At 39.8% G+C, this 16,731-nt stretch overlaps 1 protein-coding gene across 2 annotated transcripts; it reads right to left on the bottom strand.

The window, feature by feature from the left end:
• Nucleotides 1-3,751: 3,751 nt before the first annotated feature.
• On the bottom strand, nt 3,752-10,037 carry LOC110494141 (golgin subfamily A member 7). 2 transcript variants are annotated; one of them, XM_021568914.3, is made up of 6 exons: nt 9,971-10,037; nt 9,476-9,601; nt 8,082-8,234; nt 7,501-7,602; nt 7,257-7,316; nt 3,752-6,936 (listed from the first exon to the last, which is right to left on the bottom strand). In XM_021568914.3, exons 1-5 carry the CDS (start codon nt 9,977-9,979, stop codon nt 7,269-7,271), a joined length of 438 nt encoding a protein of 145 aa, XP_021424589.1. In that variant the 5' UTR covers nt 9,980-10,037; the 3' UTR covers nt 3,752-6,936; nt 7,257-7,268. The 2 variants fall into 2 exon arrangements, with proteins under 2 accessions (XP_021424589.1, XP_090061654.1); XM_090205528.1 differs by lacking the exon at nt 7,501-7,602.
• Between the last annotated feature and the right edge of the window lie 6,694 nt (nt 10,038-16,731).

The following is a 16,731-nucleotide window of genomic DNA, read 5'->3' as shown; positions in this document are numbered from 1 at the left end:
GTTGACTCAGTGTAACAACTCAATGCTACAGTTAGCTAGCACATTTTGTTCATAAAGCGCAGTATTGGCTAGCTAGCCAGCCTACCACCATTTCCAGGCTAATGCACCTAACAATACTGAACAAAAATATAAAACACAACAATTTTACTGAGTTACAGTTCATATTAGGAAATCAGTCAATTGAAATCCATAGATTAGGGCCTAATGAATGTATTTCACATGACTGTGCAGGGGGAGCCAGGCCCACCCAGTCAGAAATACTTTCCCCCCCCCCACAAATGGGCTTTATTACAGACAGAAAAACTCCTCAGTTTCATCAGCTTTCTGGGTGGCTGGTCTCAGACGTGTATTGATCATGCTGATCATGCTGTTTAATAAGCTTCTTGATATGCCACACCTGTCAGGTGGATGGATTATCTTGGCAAATGAGAAATGTTCACTAACAGGGATGTAAACAAATGTGTGCACTAAATTGGATAGAAATAAGCTTTTTTGTGTATATGGACAATTTCGGGATATTTTATTTCAGCTCATGAAACATGAGTCCAACACTTTACATGTTGCGTTTATGTTTTTGTTCCGTATAAATTAGCTATATCACACAGGAGGCTTTGTCCAGTACAGTACAGTGCCTAATTGCTTAGGTTAGCTAGCTAAATTCTAATGCCAGTTGCAAACGTTAGCTAGCAAATGCTGAACACAAGTTGTTCAATTAAGCCGTTACAATTATGCAATGCTGATCTATGGATTCTAATCAAATATTTTATTCTGACCTTAGTTTGTCAATTGAAAATATGGCTAAGTAATAGTGATGTTACATTTGATACCGGAGCCCCGAGGAATGGGTCAAAATCGCTAAACAGTTTACTTCGAAGTAGTGTGCCAATGCTTGTATCAGATTATCAGAAGCACGTGATCAATGATGTCCAAAGCTTTGTTTTGTCAATAACCACTTTAGCTATCAATTTAGTTAATCTCTTCTCAGGTTTGAGGCAAAATATGAATACATGTGAGTTTATGGCCATGCATGACCATCCATTCATTTAATTACATATCTTGAAAACAATTTATTGAAAACCAAAGTTATTAACATTTGGCTTCAAAGAGTATCTATATTTGGAAGAATTTTACAGACAAAAATGTAAAGTTTGTCTAGGATAATTTACCCAGCTTTATCACTAGCTGTCCGCTCAGTTTATAAAAATGATAAACCAAACCAACGTCAATTGTATTAGGAAGAACAAGGTTCACTACATAAGGGTGATGTTTTAAGACCTTACAATGATGAGGGCTTGAATGTAATTGATTTAGAATGTATGAATGGTATGTTGAGACTAAAGTGGTTAGTATTTTGAGGACCTCTTAGGCCCCACTCCCTCCTATCTGAGATATCTACTGTAGCCATCATCCTTCACATACAACACCCGTTCTGCTAGTCGCATTCTGTTAAAGGTCCCGAAAGCACACATCCCTGGGTCGATCGTCTTTTCAGTTCGCTGCAGCTAACGATTGGAACGAGCTGCAACAAACACTCAAACTGGACAGTTTTATCTTAATCTCTTCATTCAAAGACTCAATCATGGACACTCTTACTGACAGTTGTGGCTGCTTTGCGTGATGTATTGTTGTCTCTACCTTCTTGCCCTTTGTGCTGTTGACTTTGCCCAATCATGTTTGTACCATGTTTTGTGCTGCTACCATGCTGTGTTGTCATGTGTTGCTGCCTTGCTATGTTGTTGTCTTAGGTCTCTCTTTATGTAGTGTCGTCTCTTTTTGTGATGTGTGTTTTGTCCTATATTTATAATATATTTTTTATTTTTAATCCCAGCCCCCGTCCCCACTGGAGGCCTTTTGGTAGTCCGTATAGTTAAATAAAAGGTTAAATCAATCAATAAATCAATTTTCTCTGTGATATGGATGGCATGTGTCCCTGCTTCCATCTTTAAAAAGATTGGAATAGATTTCTTGCTTAGACTTTAATATTAACAAATTACCTGTGAAACTTTCTGCACTTCACCAACAAGTGTTATTATATAGGAAATCCACATATAAACACAACTTCACTCCACATAACACACCGATATGGAATAATAGGTGTATTCTGTACCGTAACAAGACCATAGTCTTTCTTTTTTATTTAGCTAGGCAAGTCAGTTAGGAACAAATTATTATTTTACAATGACGGCCTACCCCGGGCAAACCCTCCCCTATCCCGGACGACGCTGGGCCAATTGTGTACCCCCCTGTGGGACTCCCGATCATGGCCGGTTGTGATACAACCCGTTATCGAACTAGGGTCTGTAGTGATGCCTCTAGCACTGAGATGCAGTGCCTTAGACCACTGCGCCAGTCGGGTGCTAAGAGATGTAAGAATGGATGAACAAAAATATCTGTAAAAGACTGAATCTTTTAGATGAAAGTTGTAATATCCTCAGCTATAATGTTTAAGATAAAACATTACTGTCCTTATCGCCCCAAGCAATATTGTATTCATAAATGCTATTCCTTCTAGTCTTGTACTGCTGATGAAAGGGATGTTATTATATTTATACATAAATGGCTGTTGTTTGCGGGATAAGAAGTGTAACAATATACATCAGACAAGTTATTTCCAAATAATTCTTCCCAGAACAGTTAAAGGAACTATCTGTCAATTATTTTTAATGTATCTGTAACCACTAAAATAAGAACAAAATATTTGTCTTTCTCTATATTACCCAAGGCCAAAGAGAACCATTTAAAAATTGTAAATTATATTTATCCGTCAAATACACTAAGATTAAAATTCAATGTAGAGCGTAATGACAACATTTTGTGGGAATGACATTGAAACTACTGAACATATTTTATTTTCCTGTGATCATATTACCACTTTCTGGGAGGAGTTACATGATTTATTAATTTCAAAGAATATTAATATTGACAATTTCACATACAATGACATCAAATTTGGGGGGGACTCATGGCAGGCCGGGCGCCTGCCGGCCGCCTGCCGACCGACTTCGGTCGTGAGTTGAACGGGACTCGACCTTCGCCTCCCCCGAGCCCATCCGGGAGTTGCAGTGATGAGACAATATCGTAATCACAAAATTCGGGGGGAGGGAAATGGGGTAAAAATTACAAAAAATATCATACATGTTGTTTCAAGTCACCTTGTCTGAGAGAAATGTACATGGTTATCAAAACATCAAGCCAGGGTATGCCTACACCAAACACATCCCTTATTTTACATATTTCTAAAATTCCCTATGGGAAAAATGATTGGAAACATTTAGCAGTTTTATGGGTATTATGACACCTCCACTGTGGGGCTCTATTTGACTAGACATGCTCAATTCTTCAGGAAGCTTTGTTTTCCCATCACTACTAAGTAATAAGTTACCAAGCTATTTTTGGGGGTTGAAAGAATTGAAAAGCATTACAACCTATGAACACAACAGACACAAACAACATTACCAACCAACGCTTAAAGAACAGAAAAAGTAGCCAGCCCTTTCCAAATAATTATTGCTGCTGGTTCCATCTGTGTAAATGCGTCCCCTTATCAGCAGGCGCAGAATGCATCCATAAACTGCATTTTATTATATTGCTAATGAACGATTGCGCCATTGACTGCAGAATATTGTTAACTGCTATTAAAAATGGTAAGGACTCATTTGCCATTTTTGTCTAGCTAGCTACCATCACAGGTGATCTAGTAAAAACAAAACTGTATGCAATTTGATGCATGCTATATTTAATTGAGTATGGCTTTTTAGGTTTTTCAAGAAAATAGTTTATTAATCGATACAGTACATATAAGAACAAGAACAAACAATACAATAATTAGGAATTAACAGGCAGTCTTATACACCATTGAGAGTCAAAGCATGCTTAAGGTTTCTGTGGTGATTTTGTGTTGTGGTCAATAATTATTTACACATAATTGGACAACATCAAGCATATGGGGTAGTCTAAAACCTCTTCATAATTATGCTAAACCACAGTCAGGGTTGGAGTCCCAATTCCTGTCAATTCACATTAAGTCAAGCTAAGCAGTGACAATATTGAGGTCAGATCTAGGTAAGTGATTTTTAACCTTTTCTTACAAATTCATAAATTAAACTAGCCAATGTGAAAACCTGATTCATATTGGCAATAACAGGTAACCTGTGTGCTTAAAACACTGTGGTTAACCGTCACTACAGAACAGACATCTTCATAATACTATGCAGACCTACACAACATGTTGCATACGAAACAAGTTCATATTGAATAGCCCGCTAAGGTGACCAAAAGTGCACCCACACCAACTCAATTAGTTATCTTCATGAACATTTGCATACAAAATGACAGGAGGCTGAATAAAAGATACAGTATGTCACATTTTAGCATGAACTTTGTTGATTTTTGAGGAGTACAATTTAGTAATACCTGAAATAACAAACCATAAACCAGAAACTTATCAGGATTGAAATGTTGTTACTGTTTTAAGTTTGCAACCTCCAAGAACAAAAACCCACAAGTTGGAACGCGCTAGCAATGCCCCATTCCCCTCTCATTGTTTTTGGTCATTAATGCTCAAGTTAGCAGTTGGGTGATTCTCATGAAACAAGTTTTAACCATAGCAGTAACAAATTGAGTTATAAAACCATGATGCAGCTGCAACAATCATTCTTAAGACTAAGATGCTTAGTTTATGGCATAGTGCCTTACATTTTCACCCCAAATTATCATTACCAAAATGCATCCGGATTAAAATTGGGTAATTTTATAAAATGGTACTACTATTACTAGAAAAACCTAACTTATTTGAATAAACACAATATGTTTCTGCAGTTTGAGAATAAATCATAAAAATTATGTACTAGTTGGAAGTTTACATTAAACTATATTTATTACATAAAAAGAGTGTCTGTGGACATGTTTCTCATTACCGCAATACTTTTCAAATGGCTGTAAAAACTCCTATATTTATTTTTTATAAAGTTTTATTCACCCATGATGCTTCATCTAGAGAAGTAGTCCTTACATGAAAAGTTAACTTTATTTATGTCTTCAGAATGAGGATCTTATTCTCCCCTTAACGACACGACGACCTCATTACCAAAATTAGAAAAATTAGAAAAATGAAAAACGTAGAGAACCATCACCGTACCAGCATGGAGGCATGAATGGGCTTTAGTGATGTGGTCCATTTGCAAGCAATAGGAGACAGCAGACTGAGCTAAGTGCTTCTCATTACCGCATCACTTTTAGGTCTTTCGTTAATGAGAACCTTCATTTCGGTAACGATAATAACCTCATTTTAATGTATAGTCAGTCGATCGGTGTGCTGTGGTGGTAACTAATTATTTACTAGGACTACAGCTTACACCTATTGTATAGATTTTTGGTAAAACATCAGTTATTCGATTAAGTAGGATCAAATAATTATGGGTGTAAACCCCATTTAATTGACCTAAAGCCACAATCTGGAGTTTGTTTCAACAAAGAGCAGCCCTGCCACTTAAAGGAGGATATCCCCCATTTTGACATGTGTACCTGTTTTACCTCTCTTTTTGGTAAATATCCCACAGATACTTTTTTTGGCATATCATGCTATGCCATTTGCCCATAAAATGCCATTCAATTTACAAACCCATCTAAAATACCTTAGAACCACACATATCCACATCCTAATACACCAATATTACCTGTAGAAAGTGTCACCTTTTTATGCTTAAGTCCACTTTCACTTTTGAAAATACATGCACGTAATTACAGTACTTATGCTAAATTAAGGTATTTTAGTCAATTGTATTAAGACCAGTGATTTTCATATTACCCAAATCCTTTGGGATTGACAAATGACACATTTTGATGATGAATCTAACAGAGCTCAGTACAGTTTTTAAACTGCAAACTATGCAACACTCATTACCAAAACATGTATTCTCATCGTCGGATCCAACTTATCATTACCGTAATAAACCAATATTTAGGAAATATTACAAAAAGTAAAATGTATACTAGTAATGTTGGCTTAATTTGATAGTGTGCCTTTTGTTCTTTATCCAAATAGGTTTACATAAAAACAAGTAATTATCACCAAAAAAACAAGAGTCAGAAAAGGTTGTATGTTGCAGTAATGAAAAATTACAAAACAGATGAATAATTTAATTTTAAATATATTTGTTTTCAGTGTTTAACTCAGGCCTTTTCATTAGGTGAGCAATGTAAATTTTTTTTTTGAGAAATTGGTTTGTCTATTACTTTTTGGGGACTTCGAAAACTATTACGGTAATGAAAATGTTTGCATTGGTAGTTGTGGAAATGGACAATATCTGATAAATAAACATAATAATTCTGAAATAGATAACTAGAGATCCTATTCTTAGAGGAATTATGGTGGAAAATGTGTTTATTTCTTGTTGTCAAGTGCCAGCTTCGTGAGAATCACCCAGTTGGTGTCAGCGGCTTAGTAGAAAAACATGTATCGTCGTGGATTATAGTTTCTCCTGGCCCGTAGACAACTGTCAAGTTAAGGAACCATCTTCCTAATGTTGTAAATTTGGTGAACCAAAGAGGGTATATTAAACACAGGTTTAAAAACTGTGGGTGAACTACACCTTTAAAGGCTATTTGTATTTGGAGATATTACACAATGCACCTTTAATGAGTAAGAGTTTAAAATGGCAATACAAAAGAAAACGGCACCATTCATACTAAAGGTGTGGTATTGGTTAACTAGAATAAGACATTTTCACATGTTCAAATTAATAATCTCAATAAACATGTAAAAACAGGGAGTGTTTGTTTCAGCGGGTTATAGGTTACTAGCACACATAGCCCATCCCTTTTGTGAAATAAATAAAAACAATTATCTACATCCAGAAAGACATCCATCTACATCCAGAAGGAATTATTGATGGGTGTGGTGAGATAATTGAGATGCACCAGGTCAAGTAGGCCATCCTGCATGAGAGCAAAAACAAACAAATGTCAAATTAAGAATACTATGAAGGTAGTCTTGATAGCTTATAGCTGTAGGCCAAGAGCTGTGATCGTGAAATAACATTTCTTATAATTGCTGCTCCTTAACCACGGGGAATCAAGGCATATCATTTGACAGCATCTACAAGTCAATATTCTTCCATTCTTTCTAATTATTTAGAAACTTTAGTGAGGTTGCTGTGAAACTTAGTACAGTTTTCCATTGATATCCCCAGATAAGAGTGCAGGTTGAGAAGAAAGCTCATTTCAATTAGGTGAATGATTTCCCTGAAAACACTCACCTTTGGTGTGGTTCATCTTCCGGAGCCAATACTTCTGTCCTCAAAAATGGTGATTTCAACCTGGTGAGAGGGTTAGTTAAGGAAACTAGGATCCAACAGGACATTAAAGAAGGCTGTACACATGAAAGGTCTGAGTGTGTCCCAAATGGCATCCTATACCCTATATAGCGCACTACTTTTGACCAGACCAGTGCAATTTGGGATGTGCCCTGTTTGTGTGAGCCTCCAAGACAGTAATGGATACAACCCTGAGACCTCTCTCTATTGGGTCTGTCAGCAGGAGTCCCAGAGGAGCGTAGATCTTCTCATTCTGCTCCTTGACGAACCTAGCAATTTTCTTCAATACCTAGAGACAAAGAAAGTAAGCCCTTTCACCCATTCATGGCTTGGCCTCATAAAAAGACTACATCCAATATGGCCACTGGTCCACGTGTCATTCAACATTGGTTAAGTCCCAAATGACACCCGGTTCCCTAAAAAGTGCAATACTTTTGACCAGGACCCATAGGGTGACATTTGGGACCCAGATTGCTTTTATTTGGAAAATTATACCAACCCTTGTCCTACATATTGTCTAGTTCTGTTTTTCCCTCAGCAGGAAAAAAACTGAACTAGACAATACATTTGCGCAGGTGTGATATCGCTCCTAAATAGCTCATGCTAATATTCCTATCAAACCCAGTAAGGCCAGCAGGCTAGTCTCTTTTTATTGGTATGTAACTTATGAAAGTTGTACTGTCAATTTGTTTTGTATTTAAACGTGTACATGATACTGCAACAAAATTTCCCTAAAGGGACAATAAAGTAAAAGACTTAGGGACCTACTTTCTCATAGTGGGTCTCCATACAGAGGAAGATTGTGTAGGCGGTCATGCAGGCCAAACAGCCCTCCAGGTAAGACTTGCCACCAATTTTCTCAGCCTCGGCGTAAAGGTTGTTAAGTGTCTGCATCGTCTCCTCAAACTGCTGCTTATCAACCTGAAAAAACAATGCCCACCAACCCCTCATTAAAAAGGTCTGCATGGCCAAATTCACACCTTTGAAAAGGAAACAGGTGAGTAGCTAGTTGTATCCATACATTGGGCCTAATTCAGGTGCTAATAAGGGTGAACATTGTACACAATCTTAAAGAAACCAATTCATTTCTAAGTACCTCTGTGTGCATGTATGTTAATAAAGTGCTGAGCGATTAACCAGAATTTCAGGTATTTTTCCATTTTTTAAAACAACTAATTGACCGGCATCGGTTCAATTATTTGAATTCCATTTGTTTTTCCATTGAGTTCAATGTGCACATCACACAGTTTCTCTAGAGATAAATCAGATCCAGCCTGAACTGTGCGATGTAGTAGGGAGTTGATGTTTCCAACATAAATATTTTATAGTTTAGTGCATAAAATGTGGCCAATAATCCATTGTGCATCTACTTGACTGGTCTGTTTGTTTTAAGCCTGCTACAAAGAGAGAAGGGTGTGAGATTGTGAGGTGATAAAAAGAGTGGAGGTGTCATAATACCCATAAAACCTAGTGGTCAAATATGGAAATGGTTTCCACTCATTTTCCCCCCCATTCATTTTCCCCCATGGGGTATTTTTGAAACACTTCAAATAAGGGCTGTGTTTCGTGTAGGCTTACCCTGGTGTGACGTTTTGATAACCATGTAAATCTCACTTGGACAAGGTGACATTAATCAATATATTTGTCTCTACTTACTCTCAGATTTGAAAATGCTACTTAGTATCAAAGTAGACATCACGCCATCTCTAGCCGACACCTTTGCTAACAGATATTGTGTCCATTGAAAACTTGCACAAGACAGTTCACAGAATTGTCAATTTAAAGAAATGAAGCCAATTAATTCATTACTACATTTAGCTAACATTAGATATATATGGATGAACTATCTAGTATTTATAAAAAAGTCAGACAGCATAGGCATCAGCTCTATAAAATAAATGTAATATACAAAACTGAAATATTTGATTAAAGTTGTGAATAAATGGTTAATAGGTGATAAGCAGTAATGGGCCATCTATACCATCATGTGACTTATGAATTGTTTTATTCTGTGTTCCAGCATTCAACCCACAATGTATAGTGCATTTAATGTTTAAAAAAAAAAACAAACAATCAAAAACCGTGTTTATTTGTATATAATCGAACCGAAACGACCTTTTAAAAAAAAGCACAAATCGCTCAGCACTGGTGCGTTATCATACCCTGGACTCCAGCTCTGAGGGGAACTTGGTCTGGAACTTGCAGATTTTACCCGAGTTGTAGTCCCTCTGGACATACACTTTGGAGGCGACAGCTGCTTGTTGCTGCAGCTCCTGCAAGCTGTGCGTCTGGGTGGGGTAAAGCATGAATTAAGTGAGGAAAGCATGACTTGAAAAAACATCTCATGGGATCACTTGAATCCATCAGAATTCTAGTTATTGGGTTAATGGAAAAAGCTAGTTAGTTAACGTTACATATCTCTGCTTCCGACAGACTAACGTTATGGGCCTTAAGATGTTTTTTGGAAACCGGGCCCTGGACAGGCAGAGAGCTAACTAACGTTAGCTAACGTACCTAGTTTGCTAGGCTAGTAGACCAAGCACCACACCACAGGCAGCCACCAAATTGTGATATCTGATTTTGTCAGACACGGCTTATAATATAGTTGTAAATGTCTCAATACACACAGTTAAAACACAAATGTGAACGCAATTTACCTCCGCCATAGTGGACTGAGTGACTGTTCCTTCCTCCAGCTAGCTCACTACTGCCGCGTTCAAACCAACTGGGATCTCGAGGAAAAACGAGCTCGGAATTCCAACGCCGGAACTAGTGCTTCTTTCTAGTGCCGCGTGCAAAACGACTGGGAACTCGAAAAAATACGAGGTAAAATCATGACGTCAGTTATCTTCAGGTCGGAAAGTCGGAGCTCAAGAAAAAGGCCCGAGTTCGAGTTGGAATTCCGAGTTCGATAACCATTCAAATAAAAAAAAATATTCCGAGTTCTGTTGTTTTGAAAACTAGGAAGTCTGAGATTTCTGGGACCGAGTTCCGAACTCCCAGTTGGTTTGAACGCGGCATAAACTCCGACCTGAAGAACACTGACGTCATGATTTGATCTGTATTTGTCAAAGTTTCCAGTTGTTTTGAACGCTGCATGACACCGCTGTGAAGCGGGCAAAAATAACTACGCACTTCCTGGTCACGGATTTTTGGAATCCTTTAGAATTAGAGTCCTTTCCTATATACTTTCTAAAAGAATAACTAGGGCGAAAATGATAAGTAATAGGGTAGCCTAGTGGTTAGAGCGTTGGTCTAGTAACCGGAAAGTAACCGGAAAGTCAAACCCCGGAGCTGACAAGGTACAAATCTGTCGCTCTGCCACCAGACAGTTAACCTACTGTTCCTAGGCCGTCATAAAAAATAATAATTTGTTCTTAACTGACTTGCCTAGTTAAATAAAGGTAAAATAAATACAAAGAATTATTGAAAATATTTCTGTAAGTTATTTGTTTATTTTTCCACATTTATTGCACAGTACATAATTGGTGGTACTGTTGTGTTACAGTAAAAGGGTGGTCCATTCTATTCAGGAGAAAAACATATTGATACAACAGTAGCTAAAATGGTGAGGTCTGTCCATAATAAATCCCTACTCTACCTTCTAAACAGCACTATCAACAAGGCATGTCATACAGGTCCTAGTTTTGTCACACCTGACTATTGTTCAGTTGTGTAGTCAGGTGCCACCAAGAGGGACGTAGGAAAATTGCAATTGGCTCAGAACAGGGCAGCACGGCTGGCCCTTGGATGTATACAGAGAGTATACATGAATATTGTGCATGTCAATCTCTCCTGGCTCAAAGTGGAGGAGAGATTAACTTCATCAATACTTGTATTTGTGAGAGATATTGACATGTTGAATGCACCGAGCTGTCTGTTAGAACTACTGGCACACAGCTCGGACACCCATGCATACCCCACAAGACATGCCACCAGAGGTCTCTTCACAGTCCCCAAGTCCAGAACAGACTATGAGAGGCGCACGGTATTACATAGAGCCATGACTACATGGAACTCTATTCCACATCAAGTAACTGATGCTAGCAGTAACATTTTATATTAAAAAACAGAAAATAATACACATTCTGGAACAAATCAAAATCAAATCCAACTTTGTCACATGCGCCGAATACAACAAGTTTAGACCTTACCGTGAAATGCTTACTTACAAGCCCTTAACCAACAGTGCAGTTCAAGAAGAGTTAAGAAAATATTTACCAAATAGACTAAAGTAAAAAAATAAGAATTAAAAGTAACACAATAAGAATAACAAGGCTATATACAGGGGGTACCGGTACCGAGTCAGTGTGTGGGGGTACAGGTTAGTTGAAGGTAATTTGTACATGTAGGTAGGGGTGAAGTGACTATGCATAGATAATAAACAGCGAGTAGCAGCAGTGTACAAAAGGGAGGGGGGGAGGGGGGGTTCAATGTAACAGCATGGACTGTGAACCAACACAAACATAGGCACAGACATATGCATACACACACACGATAACATACGCACTATACACACATATGGTGTGTTTACAGACATATTCAATCTCTCCCTGTCCCCGTCTGCTGTCCCCACATGCTTCAAGATGGCCACCATTGTTCCTGTACCCAAGAATGCTAAGGTAACTGAACTAAATGACTATCGCCCAGTAGCACTCACTTCCGTCATCATGAATGCTTTGAGAGGCTAGTTAAGGATCATATCACCTCTACCTTACCTGTCACCCTAGACCCACTTCAATTTGCTTACCGCCCAAATAGGTCCACAGACGATGCAATCTCAACCACACTGCACACTGCCCTAACCCCTCTGGACAAGAGGAATACCTATGTGAGAATGCTGTTCATCGACTACAGCTCAGCATTTAACACCATAGTACCCTCCAAACTCGTCATCAAGCTCGAGACCCTGGGTCTCGACCCCGCCCTGTGCAACTGGGTACTGGACTTCCTGACGGGCCGCCCCCCAGGTGGTGAGGGTAGGTAACAACATCTCCACCCCGCTGATCCTCAACACTGGGGCCCCACAAGGGTGCGTTCTGAGCCCTCTCCTGTACTCCCTGTTCACCCACGACTGTGTGGCCACGCACGCCTCCAACTCAATCATCAAGTTTGCGAACGACACAACAGTGGTAGGCTTGATTACCAACAACGACGAGACGGCCTACAGGGAGGAGGTGAGGGCCCTCGGAGTGTGGTGTCAGGAAAATAACCTCACACTCAACGTCAACAAAGCTAAGGAGATGATTGTGGACTTCAGGAAACAGCAGAGGGAACACCCCCCTATCCACATCGATGGAACAGTAGTGGAGAGGGTAGTAAGTTTTAAGTTCCTCGGCGTACACATCACAGACAAACTGAATTGGTCCACCCACACAGACAGCATCGTGAAGAAGGCGCAGAAGCGCCTCTTCAACCTCAGGAGGCTGAAGAAATTCGGCTTGTCACCAAAAGCACTCACAAACTTCTACAGATGCACAATCGAGAGCATCCTGTCGGGCTGTATCACCGTCTGGTATGGCAACTGCTCCGCCCACAACCGTAAGGCTCTCCAGAGGGTAGTGAGGTCTGCACAATGCATCACCGGGGGCAAACTACCTGCCCTCCAGGACACCTACACCACCCGATGTCACAGGAAGGCCATAAAGATAATCAAGGACAACAACCACCCGAGCCACTGCCTGTTCACCCCGCTATCATCCAGAAGGCGAGGTCAGTACAGGTGCATCAAAGCTGGGACCGAGAGACTGAAAAACAGCTTCTATCTCAAGGCCATCAGACTGTTGAACAGACACCACTAACATTGAGTGGCTGCTGCCAACACACTGCCTCAACTCCAGCCACTTTAATAATGGGAATTGATGTAAAATATATCACTAGCCACTTTAAACAATGCTACTTAATATAATGTTTACATACCCTACATTATTTATCTCATATGTATACGTATATACTGTACTCTATATCATCTACTGCATCTTTATGTAATACATGTATCACTAGCCACTTTAAACTATGCCACTTTGTTTACATACTCATCTCATATGTATATACTGTACTCGATACCATCTACTGCATCTTGCCTATGCCGCTCTGTACCATCACTCATTCATATATCTTTATGTGCATATTCTTATCCCTTTACACTTGTGTGTATAAGGTAGTAGTTTTGGAATTGTTAGCTAGATTACTCATTGGTTATTACTGCATTGTCGGAACTAGAAGCACAAGCATTTCGCTACACTCGCATTAACATCTGCTAACCATGTGTATGTGACAAATAAAATGTGATTTGATTTGATTTAGACCTATACCGAACAAGGTTTAAACAAAAAATATTTATTGAATATAAGATTTTCTATAGAATCTTAAGATAAGTTAATATTAACATTAACATAAATAACAAATTGTAGAAAATATCAAATGTAGAAAATAATAAAATATAACACTGAGCTTTGGCTCTGCTGCCTGGTAATTAGTCCAGTCCTCACAATATTATACAATTAGCTTTGTCTATACAATAGTAAACATAACCCTGTAGGCTATGACTGCAGCTATATGTCTGAAAATAGTCAAATAAAACTTATACAGCTGTGTGATTAACTTTGGTTCCCTCTACAGCCTGGGCATGTTCAGCACCAGTCCATCTGGACTGTCTGGAAGAAGTTGAGAAAGTATGTCACATAGTTAAGCAGTCACTTACACAAATGCACTTCTGCCATACAATCTTAAATGTTACTAAGTGTGTAAACATTTGAATGTTTGAATTAAAATCTTACCATCAAAATATTCCTCCTCTGCACTTTTTTGAGGCAAAATCATCAATGATGTCATCATAGGACATGTGTTTCCCCACGTCATGATTTACGCTCATGATGGCCAGACCACTCCTACGTTCCTGTGACATGTTTCCCCACGTCATGATTTATGCTCATGATGGCCAGACCACTCCTACGTTCCTGTGACATGTTTCCCCACGTCATGATTTATGCTCATGATGGCCAGACCACTCCTACGTTCCTGTGACATGGAAGACCTCCGGTAGCTTTTGATGAGCTTTCATTTTGAAAAGCTCCTCTCTGCCGATGCTACTGTTACTGGTAGGGTGACTGCAATTCTTAGGTCCATCCAAAGGTTAGGATAGAGTTCCTCCAGGGTTTTTCTCACAGAGAAAGGAAAGCAGCTCAAAGGCAGATCTTATCTGATGGCAGATCTGGTCAATTCTGAATCTCGTGTGCCAGATCCATTCCACTGAGGTCACAGTCATCTCTGAAGGTTAGAGTGTTTTCAGCTTCCATGCAGTGAGCCTTTAAAGATTCACTGGACATCTGAGAGGCAGTGCTGAAGGTCAGCAGCACTCCATATTTGGTTTTCACCTGGTTGAGTGTTTCAAATCTCTCATCCATGGATGTCACAGCAGAGTCGATCACAATGTTGAAGTAGTTGACTTCAAGGTTTTTCGGTGCCTCAGTCACTGGTTCGTCAGAAGCCTCATAGCTGAAATGCCTCTTGCTGTTTCTCAGGCTCTTCTCTATCAGAACAGCCTCCACATTCATTTCTTCACAAATGCTTTTGGCTGTTGTCTGGGCCTCAGAGAATCCAGTTTCCCGGTATTTAGTGAGGGAGGCCTTTGCTTGTTCAGCTTGTCTGTCATTGTCAGTATCTCACACCATACGACACAGCAAATCAAGAAGCAGTAGGACCCAACTTCCTCTGCAAATGCTTGTGCCTCCACATTGGCCACAGGATAGTTGATTGTCTGTCTGGCTTCCAGTTATGCCTCCTGAACCTCAGAAGCCTGATACCTGATTATATGAACACGTTGGAGCCTACACTCCCATCTTGTGTCACTCCATGACTTCACAGTTATGTTCACGTGTTTCTTTAAAACACCCCATGTTTGTGTGCCAACTGAAAAGAAGACTCCTGGGTCATTTGGTGGAGCAACAACTGTTCTATTAGGGCCTGCGCTGCTTGTATCTGATGCTGGCTGTACACCTCTGGTTGTGCTAGTACTGGCTGAGGCTGCCTGTACTTCACCTGGGTCTGTGTTAGTACTTGCTGAAGACAGCTGTAATGGGTCTGTGCTAGTATTTGCTGAAGCTGCCAGTACTGGGTCTGTGTTAATACTTGCTGAAACTGCCAGTACTGGGTCTGTGTTAATACTTGCTGAAGCTGCCAGTACTGGGTCTGTGTTAATACTTGCTGAAACTGCCAGTACTGGGTCTGTGTTACTATTTGCTGAGGCTGGATATGGATCAACTGAGTCTGTGCTTGTATTGGCTGATGATCTCCTCTACTAACAAACTTAAGCATAGCACCGGTAAATTATAGATAACAATACTATTATTAATTTTATCAACTGCATCAGGCCCATTCAAACTGGCTCCCCCATATTTTATTTTATACATTTTAAAATATAAAATACTATTTATACTATGGCTTGGCTGAATACTTGTTGGTTATTATTTACTGAGAGCTGTGCATCCATATTGCCCAGTATGCCCAGCTAATCAACATTTTAAATTCAATATATAAATCAATAGTCAGTGTTAATCCATTGCTTTCCATCTTGCATTAGTCCAGAGTTGTAACTAAACCTTGACTGAGAGACTTGATAATCATTGTCTTGTTTTAAAATGATGTGCACCTATGGGGAGTGTCATCACACCCATATATCGTCTGGACTGATCCCCACAGAGGTTGCTGCTGGAAAGCGCAAGTTTCATTTCGTGCACGCGCATTTGAACGCATGTTCACGCTCGACGCGGTTATCTTTTTCGAGTTGCAGTTTATAAACACTGTTGCCCGTTGGCGTTTATCAAACAAAATAAATAGTTGTATTTCACTCTCACTTTTGTCATGCACAAAGTCACAGAACACAGTGGAAGTGGCTGGCAAGCAATCAAGACACAGACAGACCAAGAGATGCACTGCCCAGCTAGGTTAGCCAAAAGGCACCTAAAGACTCTCTGAACATGAGAAACAAGATTCTATTGTCTGAGGAAACCAAGATAAAACTTTTTGGCTTGAATGCCAAGTGTCACATCTGGAGTAAACCTTGCATCATCCCGATGGTGAAGCATGGGGATGGCAGCATCATGCTGTGGGGATGTTTTTCAGCGGCAGGGACTGGGAGACTAGTCAGGATCGAGGCAAAGATGAACGGAGCAAAGTACAGAGAGATCCTTGATGTAAACCTGCTCCAGAGTGCTCAGGACCTCAGACTGGGGCAAAAGTTCACCTTCCAAAAGGACAATGACCCTAAGCACACAGCCAAGACAATGCAGGAGTGGCTTAGGGACAAGTCTCTGAATGTCCTTGAGTGGCCCAGCCAGAACCCAATTGAACATCTCTGGAGAGACCTGAAAATAGCTGTGCAGTGACGCCCCCCCATCCAACCTGACAGAGCTTGAGA

The sequence above is a fragment of the Oncorhynchus mykiss genome, chromosome 17, assembly GCF_057628025.1.
Source record: "Oncorhynchus mykiss isolate SJ-2025 chromosome 17, ASM5762802v1, whole genome shotgun sequence".
Lineage (NCBI taxonomy): Eukaryota > Metazoa > Chordata > Actinopteri > Salmoniformes > Salmonidae > Oncorhynchus > Oncorhynchus mykiss.
The sequence above is the reverse complement of the archived record's forward strand: the minus strand, read 5'-3'. Positions and strand labels throughout refer to the sequence as shown.